The sequence below is a fragment of the Volvox carteri genome, assembly GCF_000143455.1.
Source record: "Volvox carteri f. nagariensis unplaced genomic scaffold VOLCAscaffold_12, whole genome shotgun sequence".
In the NCBI taxonomy this organism is placed as follows: domain Eukaryota; kingdom Viridiplantae; phylum Chlorophyta; class Chlorophyceae; order Chlamydomonadales; family Volvocaceae; genus Volvox; species Volvox carteri.
Genome location: NW_003307555.1, coordinates 842,946 through 856,579, shown reverse-complemented (window position 1 = coordinate 856,579; position 13,634 = coordinate 842,946). Strand labels below are relative to the sequence as shown.

General features: G+C 52.2%; 1 protein-coding gene across 1 annotated transcript; it reads left to right on the top strand.

The window, feature by feature from the left end:
• Nucleotides 1-892: 892 nt before the first annotated feature.
• Nucleotides 893-13,159, top strand: VOLCADRAFT_104133 (uncharacterized protein; the record flags this gene model as incomplete). The annotated part of the gene is made up of 15 exons (XM_002949005.1): nt 893-1,046; nt 1,231-1,439; nt 1,653-1,702; nt 2,411-2,548; nt 3,319-3,483; nt 4,938-5,048; nt 5,446-5,548; nt 6,376-6,494; nt 7,084-7,379; nt 7,569-7,679; nt 7,886-7,955; nt 8,855-8,993; nt 9,178-9,319; nt 9,635-10,019; nt 13,142-13,159. Exons 2-15 carry the CDS (start codon nt 1,280-1,282, stop codon nt 13,157-13,159), a joined length of 2,007 nt encoding a protein of 668 aa, XP_002949051.1. The 5' UTR covers nt 893-1,046; nt 1,231-1,279.
• Nucleotides 13,160-13,634: the final 475 nt, after the last annotated feature.

Below are 13,634 nucleotides of genomic sequence, written 5' to 3'. Positions count from 1 at the left end.
TTCTGTATGTTCGTTCAGGAACGTGGAACGGTAGAAGGCTCTGCTGCTGTTGCAGATATAACGCGTCGCACGGGATTAGTTACCATTCAGCTCTCCCTTAACAGCAGGCAATCAGCTGCAAAGCTGCATCAAATGATTAGTTTATAATGCCAGGATTGAAATGTCGTCTTTTAACACTGGCATCTGTATGCGGCTTCCTCCTGAGAGGTTGCACTACCGCGAGAATTGAAGCGATGAGCATCCACCGAGATGCTGTAAAACGAGAGCATTATTATAATTTTCTGTGGACATTTTCTTTCCTGGCCTTCATCCTTTATGTTAGCCCATTCAAGCCAGCCCTGGTCGCCTCATTCTTCGGTCGGCATGGCAGTTAGAGCATGGAACTAAGAAGTGGACTGACAAACCATTAATTAAGGGTAGAGAGATGCGCAACTGATGATCGGGTAACCTAAAACATTACACTTATACGTACGTTCGTAAACCACCCCGCTTTTCTGGCATTTGTCGTCACGTATATGGGCTTGGAAAAAAGTATAGACGAGCGCTCCTTGAATAAAATATTATAACGAGCACAAAACTATTTAGAAAGGCGGCGAAAGCGCAACAACTCTATGGCCGCATTAAGTAAGCGCTCCGCCTGCCTTTAGTCTTGCGTTGTGCTGAACTGGGTGGGACGATATGATTAGTTTGATTTTATATTTTGTTGAATCTGGGCGCTGGTGGCTTATTTAGAGACCCTCCACTTCAGCTAGTACGTCAAAAGTACTTCGTTACCGTACTTTGGATTCAAGCGGCGCATCGGCTCCCACTGGTGGAGCTAACGCACCTTAAGAACCAAGCGGATATACTAGGCCTAATGAATGGTTGCTACTATGGCTTGCTAACAGTTATGGGAGCCATTCTGTCTCAATCCGCTGTGGGCGTTAGCGCCCACATGCAACACGTCCTGCCCGGCCGTTAGTATGAAACTACATAGCATGACAATGATCATTATTCCTGTCGTCAGATGTGGCTGAGCATACGGAAATAGGGCCAAGACCTGGAAGGTAATGCAGTGCCAAATGACGATAATGCAAACAGATTTCCCATCGGGAGTCTCATATATTTTGCGAGATATGATGTGTAGTGCATCCAATTACCGCATCTGTCAAAGGTTGGATGCAAAGTGCGACGGAAGGCACACCGGTTGCGGGTCCAGATTGGCACAGTAAACTACGATTTGTGACGCAGGTTGCAAGTCCAGGGTGTTTACACAAGAGATTTCAACGTGCTCTGAGACATGGGGTGCAGCGGCCGAGCTTCGCTGTCCCCGACAGATGCTCGCATCGTAGCCTTTACGCCGCACCGTCCCTATTTACGCTTCCGAAAAAAGAGAAGCTATACAAGATTATCATTTCGGGATCTCTTGGTGCTGCTGCTTTTAGCAATTACTTGGAAGGGTGCGTACCTGGCGAGCAAAGACATTTTGGCGAGAGGGCCGGCCATTAGCCCGACTGAGGCTGAAAAGGTGTTTCCAACGTATTATGATCTATAGCGAACACGTCTTCCGTTTGGGGGCCTGTGGAGGGCCCGGGGGGGGACGGTAATGTGTAACTCATGGCACATGGCAAGTGCGACGTCTGAGAGTATGTTACCTTTCTGTGCTCGCACAGGCATGTCAGAGGCTGCAACGACAAGCTTCACCGCCACAACGCGCCTCAAGGTACAGCAACGGCGAAGTGCTGTACCGTATGGGTACTTCCGCAACAGCAATACAAGCATACAATTAAGCCCTGCTCGCGCACGTTGACAAAATCGGGATACTAACCCCCTTTGTTATCTCCTCGCGTCTCTCGCCGGACAGTAAGAATTCGTCGCAACCCACAGCCAGGCCCCTTTCTTGGATATCACGCTGTAAGAGGTCGTCTCCAACCTCCAATCCAACTCCGATTTGACCTTCTTCCGCGAACTAGGTCTTTGACCCGATCCTCACGGGAAGTCCCCTCTAGTTGTCAATATTTAAATCCTGTCTGTACTTTTTAGGTCTTTAAACAGCCCCTGGAGCTCTTCTGTTTAAAAATCTGGCTGCGATGGCTCTCTGTACACCTATCGGCCCACTGCATTCAAAATGAAATCGTCAGCATTTGCGCATGGCCTGCCTGCAGGCTCGCTGTTTGGCCACCCTTGGCGTGACAGGCCTTTTCCTTAGACAGCATACTGAGGAGTGTTGCGGTCTTATGTTATCGAACCACCATGGTACTCGAGATCCGGAGCCACTCCATGCAAGGCAGGTTGCCTGTATGCGAACCACCACCCGCCACCCGCCACCCTCCATGGTGCACGGTTGCACCCGCCCGCCATCAACACCAGCCCCTCGCCAGCCAGTGAGATGGCTGTTTCAGCCGTGCGTGTGCACCTGTCCCGGCCGCAGGGCACGCTGGTACTCAGGCATTCCCACGTGGGATACAACTGGAAGCTTGTGTCGGCAAGTGGAGAGGTCTTTTCGTTGCCCCGACAGCCGACGGATCCCACCAGGGCTCCTATACCTCCGGGAAGTTTCATGGCCCTGGTAGGTCTCCAATTCGAGGCCCATGCCCAGCAGGGACGGGCCCAGCCGTATAAGAAAGGATGAGGATAAGGAAGGCTTTCTACGTGACATGTGAGAACATTCTGATTTGCACATGTGAGAACATTCTGATTTGCGGGATAGACTTAATAGATTCACGTTACTATCAATATTTTGATGACAAGAGAGTGCAAGCTAGGTAGGTGCCTGGGCCGAAGCGACGCGTTAAAATGTACACCAAGTCCGCCAGCTTGCTCGCTGGGCCGCAATAGCTATCGGGGCCGGCGTACAGCCACCAAAAATGGCGTGCAAGTTGCCACGGCAAGCCATGGCGTGCAAGTTGCCACGGCAAGCCAAGGTGCTACAAGTGCCAGGAGTGGAGCCCCCTCACCAGGCCATAATACCCGCCAAAATTTCGCCGCGGTTGCTCCCGCCGCTATAATGATTTTTTGTCGTGCCCGTGAAACTTGATGTAGACCGCCATTTGCTTTGATGTTTCAGCTCATTAGTTGTGGGGGATCTTGTCCACGCGACTGGGAACCTGTGTTGCGTCATACGACTGTGGCATCGACAAAACATTTCTATCACAACGTCAGCTGCCCCGCCCTACTTGTCGGTTTTCCCGTCGCGCACGGTTATCATTACCCGTTGGGCAAAGCATTCAAGCAATTGTACGTAATTAGCGTCACGTACTAGGCGTCCCTTACTGAGCTGCGCCGCTTCTGGGGGGGGCCCCCCCTGTCTTCATTCCTTGTGTCCATATCACGCTCCAGGATTGCACCTCCGCTGTCGGCAGCAGCGATGCCACCTCCTGTGTCAACATCGCCAATGCCGAAATCACCAGGCTGGCTGCCCCCGTCGTATCCGCGGACCTGGAGGTGCGGCTGCTGGTAATGGTGGTCAACGTCACCGGTAGCTGCGTCAAACAAGGAGCTCCGGTGGGTGCATTTGTATTCCGGTGCCAAGGCTGCAACCTTACCCTGCACGTCTGTATCATTAAATTGAAGTTAAAAAAGCAAGGTTTATTCCCGGAGGACCATTAAGGCGTGTATTAAGGGAACCAGGGATGATAGGCGTGGGGATCGCTGCTGGTCATCCGCATTTTGTGGGATATTTGTGTTCGTAGATATATAATACGGTCATGCGGTTCATGTCCGAGTTACCAAAACCGAAACCCTGAAATCGCCCACCATCACGCGTTTGTATGTTTCTGGCTCGCATTTCGAGCTGGGAATATAATCCGGGCTTGGACTCGAGTCCTACTGCAAAGCTGATCTGTTCAAGCTGCGCTCTCTGAATTTGTGCTGACACTTAAACTGTAACTGTATTTGTACTAGGACGCGGAATTGATGATTAAATATGTTTTTACAGTAAGGTTAATTTACTACCTTTATATGTTCTTGTTTCCAGTTCGGCGGTTCATGAGCCTCTTGGCTCGTTTGGACCGTACAAGCTCGAAGCTTGTAACACAAACGTCAAACGTCAAACGCGGAATTGGACACGTCATGTTGCAATCATAAATCCTTATCTTTTTGAATGGATTATCCTGCCGATTTCCGTACGGAGCCTTTCAACCATACATATACGGAGCCTTTCAACCATACATATTCCTGGTCAGACCCCCGACATTGTTCGGGAGGTCTAGGTTTACTAACGCTGCTGAGGTGTGGAGATGAGGTCTAGTTGATGGACTAAGTTTCGCATGCTGAGATGGTGATGGTGGCTGATCTGTCTCTACGGATGTTGGGTGACTGGATGAGGAGGGGTCTAGTTGGCAGGACCCAAACCGCCGTCGGTCGTACGGTGTAATCAACTTTCAATACATATAGTCCATGGCCTCCCGGCTTTGACGGACACCCCCCGCACTCGTGCGGCACTTGTAACTTGTAACTTGTATAGGCAGCTGGACTGAGTGAGATGGAACGAGTATCATGCAAACGGCACCCAAACACACGTAGTGAATTGCGTTGCGGGAAAAGGCCTGGAGGGAGAGGCGACACATTCCCATGAATCAATCATGTCACACTGGATTCGAGCGTTGTGAAAACGAAACAGAAATGCTCGTGTGCGTGCGCGTCGCGCATGCGTCACCTACCGGTTACAGCTCGTCCATTACAAATCCAAAACCTTACCAAAGGCCGTATTGTGTCTTCTCTACGGTGACATTTCTTTACGCAATGCTAACGTAGCCTGGAAACTGCAGGGATCGTGAGTGGTTTCCCCTGGGCGCAAGACAGCTCAGCAGCTCTCGTGAGTGAACAAATACCGTTACAGGTCGTTAATAGTAAATCCAAAAGGACCATCAATCGTTGCACACTGCGAGCCCCGCACTGCATGGGCCGAATCCGGACCTCCGCCCAAGTGTATTAACTTCTTAACCTGTGCCGTACAGGTAGGGCTGGTACGGCAGGCGTACACGTCATCAAGGTTTGGTTACGCCAGCTTCTTGCGTAACTGCAGCTACGGCAAGCTGGTGTTCGCTTCGGATCCGGATAGCGTGACGGTGCGTTGGCGCAACCCGGAAAACGTTCAAGTGCTGGGTTGTGCAAGCTTGCGAATTTCATGGGGGGATTTATTTACTGTTAGAAGCTTATATATGTTCTCATTTTCAGTGACCCCTGCTGACGGGGATATGGCATTTACAAAAGCCATCACTTCGGGGTGGGCCAGACTGCCAGCCAGCCGTTGGTTCCGCGTTCAGGGTCCAGGGCCAAAGAACCCGGATCCGGATTGTGGGGCAGACTGCCAGCTACTCCGCTGGGAGGGGCCCCTCCTCCGGGTGTCCCGCTTCGGGTGTCTCAATTTGCTCCACCGCCGGGGTATTTTGTCCCTTTAAAGCGTTCATCATTTCTGTCGCCGTGACGGGGACCACATGCCCTTTTCCAACTCTTTTTCGATAGGTCATTGGGACAACAATAAATTGCAGCACTGCAATCTTGCAGTGCAGCGAGGACGCGGTGGCATTTGCGGCCACGACTGTGGCCACGAACCTGCACGGAAAGTGTGAGTAATGTACGGCGCCCCGTGCTTCAGTGTGCTCCATTAAATAGTATGGTCACTTGTCGGACAGTTTCAAGGGACATAGCCATGGCCTTCGCCGATCAGCGGCCCTGTGGCTGAGGACAGGGAGAGAAAGGGACTCACATACTGACATGGCCTTTCAAGTTGCTAGGCAGGGGAGACGGGACTTGCATGTCTCGCCAGAGCCATGGAATGGCATAGAGGGTTGAACTGCCGAGATAGTGTCGCGCATGTATGTAAGAGTGTGTGTGTGTGTGTGTGTGTGTGTGTGTGTGTGTGTGTGTGTGTGTGTGTGTGTGTGTGTGTGTGCGTGTGTGCGTGTGTGTGTGTTACACCTCAGTTGCGTTACCTCGAGAGGTGTAACGAGTGCCCATACGTGCATGTTTACGCTGTGCGTGCGGTCCAGTGCATGTGTACCCAAGCAAGCGGAACCGCGTATCGTTAACGTCGTGTCCTTGATGAAGGTCTGCTGTTTAAACCTCTCCATGCGCGGAACCTCTTCCGCCACGACGTTGACCCTCCGCCCCTGCTGCGGCTTGTGCTGCTGCGGCTGGCCCTGCCCTGCTTAGGCCATGCCTAACCACCTTTCCAGGCTGACCAAATCGGATCTCAATACGTATAGCAGCAGCATACCGTAATTGCATCCTAACGCAGCATTGTCAAAACCCCTCGCCTTGTTCCCTACCTGCAATCTGCTATCCTCTTACCCTCTTTCTCTACTCTTACACTCTCCTGTTAGCAGAACTCTTATTTTCCGATCGCACAACCCGCCTGCTGTGTGCCCAAACCACCGTCTTTTCGCGATACAGCGTTTGTGGAGTCCTTCGACCGCTACAGCTTTGTCATGCCCGCAAATATCGACGCTTGTCGCTGGGTGGGCCTGGCGGATCTCCCGGGGAGCAACACCTGGTATTCACCGAGCCTCGATGTGCGTGTACGGCAAGCACGGTGTACGGTACACCTCAGCAATTTGAGCCCGTCTGAGGCCAGAGTTTAAGATATAGTTGTAGGGGGTCCATCGTAGGTTATGCATCCATCGCGTGTTTAAGGAGTTTCAGCGGGTGCCAAAAGCATGACATGGGTGAGTGGGCCAATGGGATCGATCTTGCGTTTAAAGCATTGGGCCCGGTTAGTGGCTGCACCGTCGGGCCAGTTTTGCGGTTGGGTCGCTGAGCCGTTGGGCCCAGCTGGAGGTTACGACGTCTAACTGGCCAATCTAACGGTTGAGCCACAACCGTCGCACAACTCTAACCGGCGGCAATTTCCTTATGACAGCCTATCGCAAAGTATAATCTGGCAGCTGCACCACTGGCAGTGTACCAGCCTTGAAGCAGTGGCGGTAGTGATGACAGAAGTAATGGTCGCAACATGGTATGATGCATTGCTTGCTTGATCCGATCCGCTAGGTGGCAGTATGTCATCGTTACTCAAGCGACAGCAGGACAGCCAGGTGACAAGGCGAGCAGATAGAACCCGTAACCCCACCTTGGCCTGCATTGCCACTTTCTGGCCCCCAGGGCATCTTCAACAAGGGCACAGTACTCCAGGAGATGCTGCACAACTATGGCATATATCACGGTTGGAAAGATGGCTACGAGTACGGCGACACCTCCACCTCCATGGGCAGCGGCAACAGCTGCCCCTCAGCCCCAGAGCTTTGGCGCCTGGGCTGGACGACCGTATTGGACCTGCTTAACTCAACCAGCTTCATCCCCGCCACTTTCAAGAGCTACATCCTTCCAGCGACCTCCTTGGGGCCCGGCAGGAACGTGATTAAGATAAGGCCTGACTGGCAGGGCGTGTCGTATAGAAAGTGAGTCGTTAGTGCTCATCGGTTCATGCTGTCTGTACCTGTCGGTGCGGGGGTTGGTTTGACAAGCTCTATGTTAGGGCCTGCACGCGCATGGATGTGTGGACGCAATTTTGCTGGAAATTACTATCGAGGCACTAATACACTGGTTCGATTGATTGTTGCACGCACGCACGGTCTCTTCGCCGGCAGGCCAGTAGCCATGACTTCTCTATGTGTGAATTATTGTGTAGTTGCTGGCTATCTTTTTCGTATTCTATGTTCCTACGCTGGCTATCCTTCCAGACGAGAGCCATGGTCGGGGTGAGCCGGAACTGGAAAGTCCAGCCATCGCTGCACTTGCCTGGGCGGTTAAGGGCATAATGGGCGAGGGAACATGACGAAGGATGGGCCTGATGGTAGACCGGTCGGATGCCCCCAGCGCACATATGGCCAAGTCCATAAGCATGTGTCCTGCCGCCCCGTCCCAACCTGCCCTGCTCCCGTCCGCCGGCGTATCGTCGTTGCAGAAACCTCTACATAGCGCTGCGGAGGGCGGTGGCGGGTGATGAGGATTTGGATCCTTCCTACGACCGCAAGGTGAGGATTATGTTGGACCCTCTCCCTTCCTGGCAGATGCTCCAGTTTAGTACAGTGTACTGCAGGGCGGAAACACTCCTAAAGCCTGCCGGGGACGGCGGGGGTGAACCTTTTAGTAGGACTCAGCGGAGGTTGTTTCCAAGAAATCCACTGACCTCCGGGCACCAGCTAGCGCGGGTTCAAACGGTATAATTCCCCCAATACTCCAGGGAAAGGGTTCAGCATGCCCCGCCCGGTTCGCTAGCAACTTAGCACTGCTCACACAATATATGATGTGTGAAACGGGGGTATATCTTCACCCGTGGCAGCTACCCTGCGAAACCCTGCCTTCCCCGGTATTTCGGGCCACCCTCGGGCCACCCTCATCCAGTCACCCTAGTCAACTTCTCAGTGGATCGATCAGGTTCCGCACCCACCACCAGCATCCAACGGAATCTGCCGGGTCGACAGCGGCCCAACTCCATTCCTGGTCGGCTCGCAAGTCAACTTTATCCCAGGTCACCACCGTTCATCAACTAGGGGCGCAATACCTTCCACCATCGAAAGGATTTTTCGACCTTGATAGGTCTCGATTCCCGGAATCTCCCGGGGGCAATGGTCGCGCGTTACCAGTCGTTACCAGTAGTGCCTATCCTATCCTGTTCTATCCTATCCTATCCTATAGCATATATATACTCCATGGCCTCCCGGCTCTGACGGAAACCCCCGCACTCGTGCGGCACTTGTAACTTGTAACACAGCGCTCTCTCCGGGTGTATGTAATCCAACCGCGTGGGTGTTCCCGTAAACTTTTCATGCACATTCCTGAGCGGGCGGATCGTGCAGCTGATGATTGTCCTGACTGCAAACATCGGATTGGTTGCACCGTATGTCCGGCCGCGGCCCTGCCCACCCCGCAGATTAGCGTCCATGAACTGGACAAAACCATCGACAACGACTTCTGGGCAAAGGGCGATCCAAGAATCAATATCATCTCCGCCATCGCCAAGAACAGCATGGTGAACTTGGTGGTCTACAACCTGCTTGTGGTGACAGGCGGTAAGCGGCGTTGGGTAGTAGTTACCTAGCAGTCAAATGGGAAGAGGCAATTGATGAACCCCAAACCAGACATTATTGTAATGCACCAGCAGCCGCAGGACGCGTGCACCCCGCACCGCACCGCAATAAATACCACCGCTCTGTCACAAATCCCTGTTGGTCACTCGTCCCTTCCACTGCGCAGACCTCCAACAGGACGGCTCCTACATCACCGTGTCGCTATGCCGCTACCAAGCCTATGCGAGCGAATGCTATGATAGTATCACCACCGTAGATGGCACCAGCTCCAGTGCCCGAACAGGCGACTATGACTATCGTGATGCCTCGTAAGTGATAGATGTTGACGTCTACGCAAAATGGCATGCATACATGTTAATAGGAGCTCCACTACAGTTGTCAGAAGTTGTATTAATGCCAGTCGCTGAGATATACATGGGATATCGTATTATGTAGCACCCGTTGGGGTTTCCTGCTTAGGATATGAGCCGCATGATGTTGGAATAAGTCGCCCACGGCCGGATAATGAATGTTCCACAAAAAGCTTCCGGGATGGATGTGTAGAGGTTACAGTTACTATGTACGCAATGACAGTGCGGTTGCCATCTCGGGTCTATGCATTTCCGTCTTTCCCCCCGCTGAAGATGCCCCCGCGCGCTTTTTACGGGCACCGCTCTGCAGGCCGCCATCGCCGCCGCCGCCCCAACGTTCAAGAGCGCCGCCGCCATCGTGGCGGCCACCTCGGTCGCCATCTCCGGCACCGCCGCGCCCGCCGATGCCTCGGCCGCCAAACCCCAAGCGGCCACCGCTGCTGACGACGGTATTGCGCCCGCTACCAATGGATTCGCCGCTAGCAGTGCCCTCACCAAGGTTTCTGGCCCCGCGAAAACGGCCCTCAAGCCCAAAGCCGCCGGCGAAAATGAATGCGCCACCTTCACAACGGCCGGGATAGGGTGCGCTATGTATGTATGTATGTATGTATGTACACTATGTATACATGTACATATGTCCACTTGGGAGTGGATAGCGGTAAGGGGGAAAAACCGATGGCCCTCTGGATGTTCAAGACGACGGATATTAAGGACATTGAAACACGGCCAGTCTTTGCAGCCAGCCAGTTGCATCAGGTTTTTGCCGCAGCAGGAGTTTTACGGCGCTGTCAGACTTAAATAAAGTCCGGTCCTGCTGTGTCCTGCACGCCTAATGAATATCGGTTCCCCCTTTACTTTAAGAGCTAGAGTTGTTTTCCCTTGTTTAAGCTGCTGTTAACTGCTACGTATGTTCTTTACACTTGCGTTTGTGATTGCTCGCGCTCAAAAGGGATCCAGTGCCGTCATTACGACGTTCTCCGTCCTGTCTTAGTGGAGAGACCCATTATAGAATTGCCGGGCCTCTGTCTGCTGGGGTACGTGTGAGGCCTGAAGGCTATTTCCGGGTGCCGCCAATGCTGCCGTCCCACCATGGATGGATTCGCCAACGAACTGCGCATCTCGGGCACCAGGTGCTGTTGATTTCTCCACGCGCTGTGTGACATGTGGGTAGCTTGGTGGAGAGCGCTGATTTTGAGTGATATGGTTTTGCAGGAGCTCTAGCATCACGACGTTCGTGGCCTGTGGCCTTGCCGTAAGGCAACACGGTCGATGGAGCAGCACCGTCGGCCGCGTATCTATACATTTCTGTTTATATTTCGTCTTCATGCATGTGTGTGTTACCTTGTGGGGTTTTGGGGTTTCAGCTCCCGAGGGAACGAAGCTTGTGTCCATCATTTTCTCTTTCCTCGCTCTTTATTCCGTTCTTACTTTCTTACGTGTCGTGCACCCTTTTTTATTTTCTGCTACTTGCCATATTCCTTTGTACGTACTTACGGCTATGTATACCGTGTTTTTTCGTTCTCGCATCCGCATGCATGTTGGCTGCAGCAGCGTTTATCCGTCTTGCATCAATATTGTTGTGCATGACCAGTATCAGGACCACTGGCATATTTGTATTTTTCATATACGCTGAAGGCGCATTGGTTCTCTATGTATGGGCCTCTGCTTGTGCAACGGCTGTATCTTTGGAGCCAGCAAATTTCCTGCGCTGGAAAAACCCTCGCGTGCCATGTATTTACCATATTATACACAACCACGTGGCGTGAAAGCTGGGAAGCTTGGATCCAGAAGAGGCCCCTTGCATGAGCATGCTTGTACTTAAGGGCGCGAGGAAGACGAAGGCCGCGGTGCGTGCCACTACTTCACATAAACTTCCCGGTTGTGTGAAGAGCTGAAGGTGATGGGATTTCGATCTTAGGTCATGGACGATAGGCAGGAAAGCACAGCATGGATGGTTTCATTGCTGTTGTCTTGCTGCTTGTTAGTTGTTAGTTAGTGAATGATTGGTGCGGTGTGGTTGGGGCCAAGGAAATGGCTGGGACACGGCATGCCATGCGCATATCGCGGTGAAAGAGCCGTCCTATCTAAAAGGCGGGTGATAGCCCCGAAGCGAAGGCGTTGGCTGGCCTTATTAGTCGTACATGTGTACAGCATCGGTACATTATTTGCTACACTTCCACGTATGTGCAGAAGTGTATGCATGTGTATCCATGCTCTAAACATAATTGAACTTGAACAACAGCACTGCTACACACAACGGGTCGAACGGATGAAAACGCACCTCGTTTGATGACCGGCGGCGGATCAATGATTCCTCTGTTGCGGGGGTTTCCGATGGCTTTCTGTGATGGCACGCAAGGTGTTGTAATCTGGGCATATCAGGATGATTACACCTGCCGAACGGTACTTTTCTGTAGCAGTTTTTTATTCATGATGTAACAATTGGTATCAAGCAGTTATCTCAGTTTTATCTTGGGATCGCATTTCAGCTGCAGCGGTTTCTGCTGAACGGGAGGTGACGGGCTCCGCAATCGCTGGTTATCCTTTGGGTGCAACCATCCCACGGGGACCTTTTCTGTAGCAGTTGTAGTCGTGATATAACTAAAGGTAGTCTTCAAGCAAGTGCCACCTTCCACGTCGGCTCGTTACAGTTGTCGGGGTAGTTTCATGGTGGTTATTGCCGTTTTCGTTGACGGACGTTGGCGCCGCGGCGCCGAATATAACTAGATCTGTTGATTGCCTGTAAGGAGTTGCAAACGGTAGCGTTGTATATTGTAATCCACAGCACTGTCCGTCCCTTTCTCCCTTATCACCGCCATGAATGGCCACGATTGCATTTCTCTTCATACTGCTTTTGCAGCTCCTCTGTTGCTAGCCAAGATATCCATCACGCTTTACATGCAATGAACCGTTCGCACGAATTGAAGGGAATGCCACCGCATTATACATTATTATGGCACTGTTGGCGCAGTTAAGTTAAGCCGCGCTAAATGCATCGCAAAGCTGGTGAAGCTCAGACCGTAGCTGTACGGCAATCATTTGGTGCTGCTCATGTCCTCCGGGATGGGGCCGTGCGTGATCGCAAACCTGGGGGAGAGCTAAGTGCGTAGTGGTTACATACATATATACATACCTGCTTGCGAGCTAACCAGGAACTAAGTTGAGGCGACGTTGATCCGCTAGATTTGGTTGGATGCTGGTGGTGAGTTGCTGAACCCAACGAATACATTCTGAAGTCGGATGGGGTGAATGGATTAGGGTGCCCCTCTCGCAGGGGAGAGCAGGGAACTGCCTCGGGAAAGGGGACCGCTGGTGAAGCTATACCACTATATCATACCTGCTGGTTTTGTTGTTGTACGTGCGGTAATAAACTGGTAAAGCCCCCGCTTCGGCATGCTCCAATGTACGTTGTACCATGACCCATCAAAGCTCATCAGGTGTTCGAAGCAGCCTACTAGTTGAAGTGCTTTTAGCATAGCCGGCATTTCCTTCGTCTGCGACTGTGTAATAGCTGGCCGCCGAAAAGGCCTCTCGAGATGCTGGGTAGCGCGTATATGTACTAGATGGTGTACGCCGTACTGTACGACAGCTACTACAGACAGCCATGGATAGCGGAGTGACGGAACGCGGCAATCTTCCAGCTGCGCTCAGGCAGTGGATGGATGCGCCGAAATGATTAGATGCAACTTGAAGCTTTTTATTCTCGTTTTGTGACAACCGAACTTAAGGGCCGCCCAGGACGCCACACTGTGTTATCTCGCCCTCCTCTGCCCACTCCAGTCTCTATCACTCCGCTAGCCACCTTCCAGCAGCCGACTTTCACTTCTATGCACACTCCGCTTACTACTTTATTTTCAATACACCTCAATAAATTAAGCCTTACAACAGCAGATGAAGGGGGCAGTATGTATGCGGTGTTTTTACAGGAACAGGTATGAATTTTTGGGAGGGGGGTGTAAAGCATTTCAGTCATCCACCACCTTGCTGTTCCAGGGTATGGGCAGGGGAATGCATGGGGAATGCATGCTTGCCGCCAGCTTGGAACCCATGCCGCCTTCTAGCGTACAGTACTGCGCTGTCACAGCGCCAGCTGGAAACCTTTCACGTTGCCACCGCACTTGTTAACTGATGGAGCCCCGCAAACTGTTTACATGGACGAGGCTTAATCCCAAACTAACGCTTGATACAATCAGCGCGATATAGGTGTCACATCATATGCATCAATGGAACTTCCTGCGCAGTGCCGTACAGCACGCACCGCACCTACTTTAAT